Source organism: Strix aluco, chromosome 8 (assembly GCF_031877795.1).
Source record: "Strix aluco isolate bStrAlu1 chromosome 8, bStrAlu1.hap1, whole genome shotgun sequence".
NCBI classification, from domain to species: Eukaryota; Metazoa; Chordata; class Aves; order Strigiformes; family Strigidae; genus Strix; species Strix aluco.
In genome coordinates, this window is record NC_133938.1 from 8,890,355 (window position 1) to 8,902,381 (window position 12,027).

The 12,027-nt window shown below is 37.6% G+C and overlaps 1 protein-coding gene across 4 annotated transcripts in view; it reads left to right on the forward strand.

Moving 5' to 3' along the window:
* The window catches only part of LOC141926403 (BEN domain-containing protein 5), a 971,122-nt gene that overhangs the window by 601,451 nt on the left and 357,644 nt on the right, over positions 1 to 12,027 (forward strand). For 3 of the 4 annotated variants that reach the window (XM_074832079.1, XM_074832078.1, XM_074832080.1), the window contains 2 exons: positions 4,049 to 4,262; positions 8,186 to 8,384. The exons of the other annotated variant lie outside the window; for it this stretch is intronic. In XM_074832079.1, coding sequence (XP_074688180.1) covers positions 4,049 to 4,262; positions 8,186 to 8,346 — 375 coding nt within the window. In that variant the 3' untranslated portion in view covers positions 8,347 to 8,384. Of the gene's footprint in view, positions 1 to 4,048; positions 4,263 to 8,185; positions 8,385 to 12,027 lie in introns of those variants that run through there. 4 annotated transcript variants of the gene reach the window in all.

Genomic DNA, 12,027 nt, shown 5'->3' on the forward strand with positions numbered 1-12,027 from the left:
TTAGTCTGTTTAACAGAAATACTTTTTCCTAGAAGGCCTTTAATGTTTTTAATGTGCTGTAGTCATATTGCAGAGAAACTTCCCTGTTTTGGTTGAATTGGAGTCCAGTAGATAATTATGAGTCCTGGAATGAAAATAAGCTCCCTTGAATCTGGTAGGAGCATTGCCACTGAATTGAGCTGATGTAGTGCTACTTTTATAAAGTTGGTGAAATACCCTCTAGCTACAGTTTGCCAGAACCTGACTGGTAGTTTTCAGACTTCAGCACGTTTAACACATTGTCCACTCATCTACCGAGGCCTGCTTTTATAGCTCTTGTCGTTATCATTAAATGAACATTATATTTCTTTTACAAAACTGTGTCCTTCAGAATTGCCTATGCAGATCCTGTTTCTTAGGATATGTATGCATTTGGTGCCATAATCTGAGAAACTTTAAGGAGGAAATGTCCATTTCAGTTTTGGCATACAGTGGAATTACTGATGGCATAGCATCAAATACTGCATTTTCAGATCTGTGTTATAAGAGTGACTGCACAAGGGTCTGTCATTCTTGAAGATGAATTCGACATAATTGTTGAGGACAAAATGTATGTGAAAAATAGTATAATCTTAGCAGTTTGACAGGTATTTGGTTCAGATAGCTTTTCTTGCCTAAGACATTTAACATGTCACTTGCTTGTATATTTTGTGTATATTTGTGCAATGAAAGCTTAGCATATATTGCTGTGAGAGTTTTGTTTACCTGCTTTTTTTTCCACTTAAGGTCTGTGGGATAGGGCACGTACTTTAGTATTTGGATGCAGCTTTTCCTGCACCTTTATTTCACCTGTCAGCTTCTTGGCACTTCTGTTGCTTAAGTTTTCTTTGTCTTTACAGATATTAGTATCTCTAAGTTTCTTGTTGTAATTTGGGTTTTTCTTTGTTTGCCTACTTACTGAGGCTTCAGCCAGCTCAGATGCCAGAAATGTGAACTCATAATGTTTTTAGAGTGTTGGAGGGTTGTTTTTTTCAGTTTTCCTTATTTATGCCTTTTTTTCATTATTCCTTTATTGACATACTAGAGTAGTTGAAATACTTTTTTAGAAATCTGCCCTTTGTGGCATTGGATTTGATCTTAGTAGGATTCTTTCAAAGCAGATAAATCTCTCCCCTCCAGAGGGAGAACAGAGTTACTGAAAAAGAGCCTATGGCATTCATCTAAAGAAAAGAAAAGAAAAAAAAAAAAGAGAAAAAAAGAGTTCATCTTCTGAGGCACATGTTAGCACAGTTACAGTGGTGAGCAGTGCTTTGAATTTGCTGTTGTTTCTGTTGCATTGTGCTTGAAGGTTGATCCTGCAGTTGCTGAAATTGGGGGTAAAGTTCCCATTGATTTCATCAAGCCAAGGGTCTGGCCCATGGGGCACTTCTTCCAGCAAGAAGGAAATGGCTTCTGAATCTGGAGTACAGTAAGCTTCCCATAGCTTTGGGGGTAATAGGAAACAGTACCGAGCCTGTTTTACAGAGAGGTAAACTGAGACATGGACAGATTAAATTCCTTGCCGTAACAGTGCTAGAAATAGAAAAAGGGAGACATAAGATTGCTGTGGCTGTGGCTGTCTGTCATGTAGTTGCTGTTACCATAGGTGTTTCGTACCAGTGATAACCTTTTTTAATAAATGATGCATGTTCAGAGAAGAGATGAACTGTCTGAAACATAAATATTAAAAATAGTTGTTGTAACTTGTTGTTTTCTTTTAAGTAACTTCAAACTAATGAATAACATAGTAGCTTAAGAGACTAACAATCTTTAGCAAAGACAAACTAATTTTGGCAGAAGGGAATCAGATTTTTGATCAAATACAGCAGTCTCTTCAACTAATGTACTACAGACATCGAAAATTTGTCATGTCACAACATTCCTGATCTTAGTTACTTTTAAGTAACTTATACTAATTTTTACAGATAACTTTTCTAAGATCAAAACAACTGAATTAAAACTGTAATGTGATTGTTTTCTGAGCGCAGACTGCTCACTGATCGAAGTTGTCTTACAAAATATGTAGAGCACCAAATTAGTATGAATTTTTTTAAAGCCATCATGAAGAGTCTTGACAACAGAGAAGGAAAGAAAAAAAGGGGTGTTCATGTTGTGGTTATTACTAGTTCCATTTCTGTCCATTATGAAATCTAAATACCATGCAGACTTGTGAAAAGCTGCTTAGAATCCCTTTAGCGTAGAATATTCTGCAGGAGAGGCAGCTTGTTTTATGGTTTTATGCTTTGAGGAAGTTAGACTTTTCATTTGTTTTTTATAACATAGCTGGTAGCCAAACCATTCATATTTTTCTATTTAAGTTTTTAAACAACTACTTGCTTTTGAAGGATGCTGTCGTAATAAAAAATTTCTTCGGGTTATAGCCCTCATTAATAATTAAAGCAGGTTTCCATTTAAAGGAGAAGTGGTATTTGGTTGAATACAGGCAGTAAAATTATGGGTATATAAAATTTTACAGTAGCTTTGACCAATTTTCATTGCGTTTAATGGGACTTATGTGAAACTGTTCAGATCTGTATGGGTAGCAGGCACAGTTTATGTAACGCCACATGAAAGGAGTAAAACAGGAAAAACCAAGATATCGTTTTGCCATAGAATTTTGTTCATGGGATTTTTTTTTTTTAAGTTGTGAGGAGGCAGTAAGTTTTCATTAAAGTGTTAGTGTTACGGAAAGAACATCCATTTGATCAGATTTTTCTGAAACCTAAATTTTGGATATAACAATAGATACATATTTTATCAGTGATTAGAATAGCTAGGTCACGCATTAGTTTGTTATGGATGATGAGCAAGTGTGGGTCCAACCGAATGAAGTTCATCACCAGGTGAACAGAGCTTTCTGCGTGCAGAGGTAGTTCAGCTGTCTGCACTGTACTCCAGGAATTAGGAGCATAGACATGCAAGGTACAAAGTATTCTCCACAGTTCCACACAGGGCCAGCGCTTGCATCCTGGTTGCACTCATGTCAGGCCCGTGCTGATTACTAGTGGAGTTATTTTCCTTGCTGTTGCTTGACAGTGTCCTGGTTATTAGGACTGTCAGCTCAACGTACATAGTGGCAGCCTAAGGATGGTACTTGGATTCTCATCCTGCATTCATCTTCAGTCTGGAGCACTGGGAGTCTTGGGGAGGAGATATGGTGTAGCTCTGTGGGAGTCAACCCAGCGTAGTCAATGTTGAGCAAGACTGATAAGCACAACTAGATTTGAGCAGCTTCCTTTTGGAGACTCTACAATGGCTTCACACTGCATTTTTCCCAAACCCATATTATCCTGCTTTACTTTTCAGTGAAATACTTCTACCCCTCATTGTCTGGTCAGTGGAAAGTTTATGCTGCAGCAATGGGCCATTGCCTTACCACAAAACAGTTTTCACCTGGATAGATTGATTGTACGTGATAGGCAAACTTCATGATAGAATTGGAAGTTTTACAAAGCTTCCAAACTCTCTTGGCTTATATTGAAATTGGAGCTCTCAAAATCCCTTCTCCCTTTCTAGTTACTTTAAACAATCAGGCTGAATTTTGCCAGCAGGTACAGGATACAATTTAGGAAGTATTTCCCTCTCTACTGCCTCCGAAATATGCTTTGGGTAAAGTCTGTTTCAGCCAAAGGGAAGCTTTCGTATTAAAAACAACATTTCATCTTGCTCCTGAATTAGGCTGGTGCAACTGCTTGTTTTATATGCTGTGCATACCTTTATAATACTGGATGTGTTTACTGTTTCCTTCTTCTATCTCTGTTCCTGACCATAGTCTTTCAGGAGGTAGGCTGTGTGGTGGGGGGAAAGCAGAGAGTAAGAAGAACTGATTACAAAAAGGAACTACATTATATAAGAGGTTGACTCAAACTCCCTGACCCACAAAGTTGGAGAAGTTTCAGAATTAGGCAAAATGGATTTGTTCAGCCCTAATTACTGTTATTATAGTACCTAATATTAATGTTCCTACAGCACTTGGATACTGTTGTGTGCTACATACCATAGATAAGTTGTTATTATTACTACCTTCTAGGTCCATCTTGGCAGTGGAATTTGGGTAGATGAGGAGAAATGGCACCAGCTGCAAGTAACACAAGGAGATTCAAAGTATACAAAAAATCTAGCGGTTATGATTTGGGGAACAGATGTTCTCAAGAACAGAAGTGTCACAGGAGTTGCAACCAAAAAAAAGAAAGATGCCGTTCCCAAGCCACCTCTCTCACCTCACAAATTAAGCATTGTCAGAGGTAGGTTATTTGAAAACTTTTGCTTCCTGCTTTGGAGTTTAACCATTAATCACTGAGTTGAAAGATGCTTCTTTTCAGCTCATATAAAATTAACTGATTAAAAACTGTAATTCAGATTGCTATTGCATTGTGAAGCGCATACGTATCTAGGAAAAGTAAAACACATTGCAATAGCCGTGCACAGTGCAGGCCTTCACAGCTGAAGAGTTGTACATTGACTTCAGTAAGGTTCAAGAAGATCATGACTTTAAACCACTTGCAGGACAGGACTCTGAGCCTGGAGAACAACACGTTGTTCTGGAATTCATTTATAACATTATGATTTTTTTTAAATGCATATATTCCTTTTAACAAGCCTGAGAGTAGCTTTACCACATCCTTTCATCCAGAATATAACCAACCCTGGCATGAGGCACAGAAGCCATTATAGCTGTGACTATAAAAATACGCATACCTTCAGAGGCAAGAAAGAATAGTTTTACCCATTTAAATGGAGAAAATGGAAATAGTAAAAATTAATTGTTGCACTTGAATTGGAATTTGAACAGGAAGTGTAAATCGCTGACCTATCTGGCAGGAAAAATTGGAATGACACTTTCAGTAACTGCAAGCCTGAGTCCATGTATGTAGTACTTTGAGAGAGAGAAGGCCTTCTCCTTTATTTAAAATGAATAGTGAATTTCAGTCCCCTTGTATCATCATGCTTGTGTTTTGCATTCATTTCTGTCTCTCTTGGTATTTCAGGCTTCTTTTTAAGTCAGAACTGAGTTGGTTCCTCATGGAATACATACTGAAATTGGATTTTTGGGTTTTGTGTCCATACTAAATTGCAGTAGGGCTGAAATAAATCTCCCTTTTTGTTTGAGCTTCATTATTCTGCATTTCCTGTTCTTAGTTGCTATGTGCTCTTCACTATGAACTCTTTTAAGAGCTGTTGTAATTTGCCTTGCAAGTACCACGTTTTGGAAGTAAGAAATATGATTCCTCTATGAGAGAGTGTGTGTGTGTGTATCTGTGTCTGTGTTGTGTGGGGAAAAGTTGGAAACTGATCTTTGTACTGTCATCTATCTTAGTTTGTAAGAAATGAGTAAAAGACTTGGGTTTTTTTTTTTTTACTAATCTGCTTCAAGAATATAGGTGAAAGTGCAAGCTGTTCCATGCTGATTTTCTAGTTCTGGCTTGGACCTTTTGGTACAGTCCTAACGCATGTAGCAAAGTAATGATGTACTGGCCATGTAAGGACTCCACTCTGTGGCTGTGGCTACCCTTCCTAATGGGAAACAGAATTGGTTACCCAGATGTGCATTTACAAGCATGCAGTAAAAAGGGGTTATTTTTCACTGGCCTGTTGCAAAGAGCTTTCTAGTTTCCCTGCTGGAGGCTGATGCTGCTCAGCGCTGCTGGTGAGGTTGCTTATGTGAGAATTTCCTCTTCTACTTCAGTCAGGACTACTCTGTGTTGCTTGAACCATTTGAATAATGATACTTTTCTTCTAACACCCCTTGCTTTGACTACAGTGAGTTTGGGAGTATGCTCCAACAGGTACGAGGTGAGAGGCAGATGGGGCCTTTCCCTTTCTTTTCTTCCATACCTTTACATTCGCCAGCAATTCAGCTCTTCCTTATTTCCTCGTTTTTCTGTGTTTTCTGTTATAGTTCTGCTTCCATCCTCAACCCTCATTTGAATTCCACTGTTCCACACCCTGGTTTTCCATGTTCCTCTTCCCAGTGTTTCTTTCACCTTGTCTTTGACTCCCTTTTTGTTAGACTCAGGACTGTACAATCTCCTCTTGAACTAGTTAAACTGCATGGCCAGTATTTTAGGTGGTGGCAGACAGGCTTCCTGTATCAGTGGTGCTGGGTAGCACATAACCATGATCTTCCACATCGTTGTGTCCTTTGTGTTTGCGTCAATGTTAGCAGGTCTTGCCCTGTCATGCCAGCAGTGTTTCCTGGAAAGCTGGAAGTGATCAAATAAGAAATTGCTATGGAGAAGAAAATAAAAAGTCAGTAGCAAGTGGACAAATAGTGAAATGCGAGGAAGTTAGAGTTTATGTAGCTAATAATTTGGATCAGGCATCGCAGAAAAAGTAAAGCTCCTTGTTAGTCTTTGAGGTCTACTTGAATCTTTGGTCCAGTCAGAAGTAGGAAGGGATATCTGTACAATTCTCTAAAGCCAAAAGAGAAAGAAGCAGCAGAACCCCCAAATCACTCTTTGGAGCCCCTAAGCCAGCATCCTTATGTGACTGCTAAACTACTATTTCTGCAGCCCCTCATAGAAATGGAAGAGATGGAAGAGGAAAAGCTCTGATGATCATGGATCTGTATGGGTCACACTGACTTTAAGAATTACAGCTGATGAATTATTTCCATCAAGTGATTCTTTGCTTGGCGTTGTGGCTAAACTAATAATATAGCCTGTCTTCTACTGGAAGTTCATCTTACTAGGTTTATCTGCCGCAACCTGGGAGTATTCCTGAGACTGTTGTAGTACAAGCTTATGTCCTACAAACACTGGGTTTCTTCAGGTTCTCAGTGATGTGCTTCCTCTTAAGTGTTGTATTTCAAATCATAGTTAAGTGATGATCAGCATTTCAGCTATCAGGCTGCATGCTGATTAATATTATTTATTTCATATTCAGTACATCTTTCAACATAAAATTCACATTGTTTTTGATGTTCTCATCATTCTGTGTACACAGACTAAATTATTTAAAATAGATTTTTGAATGACAGCATTAGTTGTTAATGTGTCTGATATCTCTAACTTCTTAAAAATCCCTACTGTGTAGTATGTAATAAAGAAATTATAAAAAGTGTGATGCATGAGCACTGTTATAAACCTTGTTAATGTAAAATAACCTTTTATAAAACTTCTGAGAGGTTTCAAAATGAACTATAAAGCATGCATAGTAGTTAATTTTCATAACTTTTTAATATGATGTGTTAGAAATGTTGTAAACCATGTTAATTAAGTGATAATCTCTATGGCTTTTTGTATATGAAGCAATAAACGGCTACTGGAATAGATTACTAGGCAAAGCAGAACAGAGTTTGTTTAACCAATCTGGGAAGCCTACGCAACAAAATACATTCTTCTGGTTATGAAAATAAAAAACCCAAAACCTGCCTGTCACTAAGGAGTCGGGTGTGTTGCACCACCTCTGATTTCAGTAACCTCTGCAGGATTCTGGCACTGAACTACCAATTCTGTGAAGCAGAATTCTCTCAACTTTCATTGCCTCATTGCTTTTGCAGTTATTACTATTGCTTGCTTTTTGTATTCCAGTTAAGTTCACAAAGTGTATTGACCAAACATGCAAGAAGATGGCTCTTGCCCTGAATAATCCACTAATAAAAGCGAAATATGCCCAGGGACAGCGTGTCCGATAAAGATGCAGACATTAATGTATATTGAAAAAATTTAAAAAATAAAATAAATCGGTTAATGTCTTTTCCTACTGGTTACTGCTTCTCTTCCTAACCATTATCATTTACTTACTGTCTTGAAGGTGTGAAGGTAGGAGTGACTCACAGGGAACTGTAGGTAACAACAGTTCTTTCTCGTGAGACTCTTCACCTGGGAAAAACTCCTAAATCTGCTGTGGAGATACGGACAAATACAAGAGTTAGGCAGGCAAGACTGACATTGTAAAAGGTTGGATTTAGCCTTGTTTCTGTATAGAAATCCTATTAATGGTGTCACAGCATGACTGGAACTTGGTCATGCCAAAGATTCAAGCCTGGTGAAAAATCTTGACTTTAACAAGATAGCCAGTGAATCAATGAAAGCTTCTGTTGTCTTGCAACAAATATACACAATGCTTACGAAGTGCTGTCTCTTGAGTAGTTAGCCCAACACAGGGCTATATTCTTTTCTGAAAATATCCTAATGGCTCTTTCCTTTTTTTTTTTTCTCCCCAGAATGTTTGTATGATAGAATAGCACAAGAAACTGTGGATGAAACTGAAATTGCACAGAGACTCTCCAAAGTCAACAAGTACATCTGTGAAAAAATCATGGATATCAATAAATCATGTAAAAATGAAGAAAGGAGGGAAAGTGCAAAGTACAATTTGCAATAAATTTTGGATTTTTAATAAAGTCTTAGTGTTTTACTTAAGTGTTGTTTTTTGATTTGTGTGGCATTTTTGCTGATGGGAGAAGCTGACTTGAAGCATTACTCTCCTTCTATAACTGATTCATTTTTTGAGCGGTTCTGTCATAAACCTTTCTATGGTGTAACCTGCTTTTAAATAATGTAAGATATATTGTAAGTCCACTCACAATGAAACCGTGAATTTTCCAAGGTTTTTCCAGTGAGTTGCAGTATGTTACCTGCAGTTCTGTATATAGGTTGTAATTCTGCGAACACCAACCCATTTTGCTTACATTTTGTTTTACTGGAGTTAGTGGATCTAGACTGCAGTAAACATCTGCTTAAAGGAAGAACTGTACAAAATCCACTTTGCTATTGAAAAGGGTTTTATTGTATTTTACAAAGTGTTTTTCTGAACTGAAATTTTAATCGTTTGTTTTTATAAATCTTTGTTTCGATCTCTAACAATATATTTGGTCAAAAACATACAGAGAACGCTTCTTTTTCACTTATTATCTTGTAGATAGATCACCATTGCCATCAGAGTTTAAAAAAACCCAAACAACAAATAATCCAAAGCTGTAAGTTGTAAAATCATGATAATTTATTTAAAAAAAAAAAAATCTAAAAGCAGTTCTTTTTCAGGCACCAAGGCACTTCTCAGATTTCTGGTTATGATACAAAACTCTTCAGAATGTCCATATTACTGTTCTTGAAACACTATATTTTTAGTGTATTTATATTTTCAAATGATTTAAAGATTGCCACACTATGGCAAGATTATGTATAATAGAAAATTTAGTACTGTTTTGTCTGAGTCCATAGTTTTAACAATGGACACTTTCAGCACAAATTTAAATTAAAAATAAAAGTAATTTTCTACATTGAAGTTAGACTTGCGCTGCGATGTTTAAGGGATAATTTGTTGTCTGCATTATACCTTATTGTCTGTAAGTGAAAGAAAAAGACCTGAAGTCTTGTTTCACAAAGGATTTTGAGAATAAGGTTTGTAGAGATAATTTAGGGCCTGGACTGATCAATTTTGAGGATTTGTTATATTCGTGATTTTGGCTCACCTTCCATTTACTTGACGCACGCAGACGTGATTATCTACCTTTCGGGCTGTCTGTTCCTGAGTGTCAGCATTTGTTTCTTTTTGCCACTGCAGTTCTGCTTCCTGTAGTTTTGAAAGACTTACCATTTCTTATCTTCCTGTAGCACTGGTATACTCTTAACGTTAAGTAGACTGTAGAAAATTTGGAAAGGAGCAATACAAGAATTCTCTAAAGGGCTGGGGTGGGTGGAAGAAAGAGGGGAAGGGTGATGGGGGGAGGGTGTGTGTGCAAGAACTGCAGTGCCTGTTTTGGGAGAGATGGAGAAAAACACCGTGTTGTCTCTCCCTGTACACCACACGTGCTTGAATGATGTCTTAATTCAGGGCATAAGTATTTGTTTTATGCTTCCTAAAGTGCAATTTCATGATTGGCTGGTGCCAATCTAAGTATGCTGTGCTGCCAAACAGGTACGCCCCACTTTTGTGGCTCATGTCCCTGCATTCCTGTCCCGTCCCTTAAACTGGCACTTGTGTTCACGCGGATGTGTCAGATCTCCCTGTTTTCCAAGGTTCATTTCATAAGAGCTGGTGCCAATAGGATGGAGCCGGGGAGCATTCATAGCAAGGGACGGGAAGAGGCGGAGTGTCTTTTTACGGTGGCTTATGTCTGCCCTGAAATTGCATTTAACAGCCTAGCTTGTCTCCTGTTAATCTCAAAGTGTTCTTAGGTAGTGTTTAATGAAGTGCATAAATGTTTATGCTTCCTAATTTGGGATGCTAAATAGCAAATTAGTGTTTATAATGTCAGTGCATGTATCCTTTTATTAATTAAAGAACAAAATAGAGATAACATTGAAGAAACACTTAAACAGCAAGTTCCCACGTTTCAAGCAGACTTGTGAATGTACAATTTTTTTTAAGTGATACGAGGGCAATCCACTAGTTTTGGGGAAAATGTCCATAATTTCTTCAGTCTTCTATGTCTTTGGTGCTAATGTGTTTTCATTGTAACAGATTCTTTAATGAGAAGATCATGCTGCTCTTCTTAGAAGATAAGCCTATTTGAGACAGCATTTTATGAAACCTGGGAAAAGCAGATTAGAATTTAATTAGAGTTAGGACTCCAGCCTGGTCCCAAAAATCAGAGATTCTAAGTCTCCACCAGCATCGTCTTTCTAAGGCTTCTCCTTGAGACACTTGTCCTATCAGATGTGAATGCTGCATACTGCTGAAGAACTTAAATGTTCTCTTTGGGGAAGGTACCTTGGAAGCCTTCATTCGTTTCTTCCTGGAGTTTCTATCAGCCCAACAGACAGATTTTTGCGGAGTTCAACAAGAGTATTTGAGTGGCACAAAAGGGTTCAGTTCCCTTTGAAGTGTAGCATTGGGGGGGAGCAATACTGTGTCCTTTGGACTGGGCAACTGCCATTTGATATGTTACCTGAAGCTGTGTTATGGTAAAGGAATAGGTCATATTAAAGGCAATGTTTCTCTTCATTGTATTATAACTTGAACTAAATCTTTGGATTTCTGGAAATAAGTTTTTGCTAATAATAAGCCACTTTCGCACACTGTAGTTGTAAGGCAATGTGCAGAGGGCTCTGCAGTGGTTAACAGGTGTGCAGGAATAGCATCTTTACACTTACATTCAGTCATTATTCTTGTCTTTTCCCTCCCCATGAACCTCTGTGAAAACTAGAAGTCTTTCCCAGCGTGTCCGTTTCACATAGGGAAATAGGCTACAGTTGTTGTGTGTTCCAGCATTACCCAAGAAAAATACAAACTTTAATGGGGTGTGCGTTTCTGCATTGCAATACTGATGTATGAATTAACTGCGAATTTCATTTCACTTTGTTATACTGAATTTATGGCCAGTGCCGTTCTCGTTGGTACATTAATTCTTCCATAATTGTGCCTGCCTGTACATAGTTTTGCTTTGTTCATAATGCATCTGCCGTGAATCTACCATAGGAGACTTTATGCGAAAATAGCACCTACTAACTTTTTCCTGCTCTAGCTTAACTTCATACCTGTACATCATGTGAAATGGGAGAGAATTCTGACATAAAATGGAGTAAGTTTTATTACACCCTGTAATACCCCTCCCTCATTAGTCATTCTAAGGTTTGTGCTGTGCTGTTACTTCATACTGTTAACCTGGATTTGTAAGTATCAGAAAAACACAGATATAAGAGAAACTGAATTTTCATCCTGAGATCAATGCATACTGTTTACTACTTTTTTTTATCAAAGAAGGGAGAAGATATTACTGTTATATGAATAATCTGATCCTTTGTTGCCACACATTGCTACTGTAATTTGTGATATTCATGACCTGATCCATATTAAAGTGCCTCTGGCACACTTGCAAGAAAGCAAGATTAGAGTTAACAAAAAGGGCTTTATTTTCTATTAATGATTTTATAAGGGAAATGAGCTATTATATTAAAGGAAAGAATCCTACCAGAGATTTTAATACCTGAGTCAAGATGTCTAGCGACTCAATTAAAAAAAGACGGCTAGTATTTGTTAGGAAAAAAAAAAAATTGTTAGGTTCTGTTGTTACAGAACAGGTTTGGATTTAGTGATGCTTTATAGAGATGGGAGATTTAT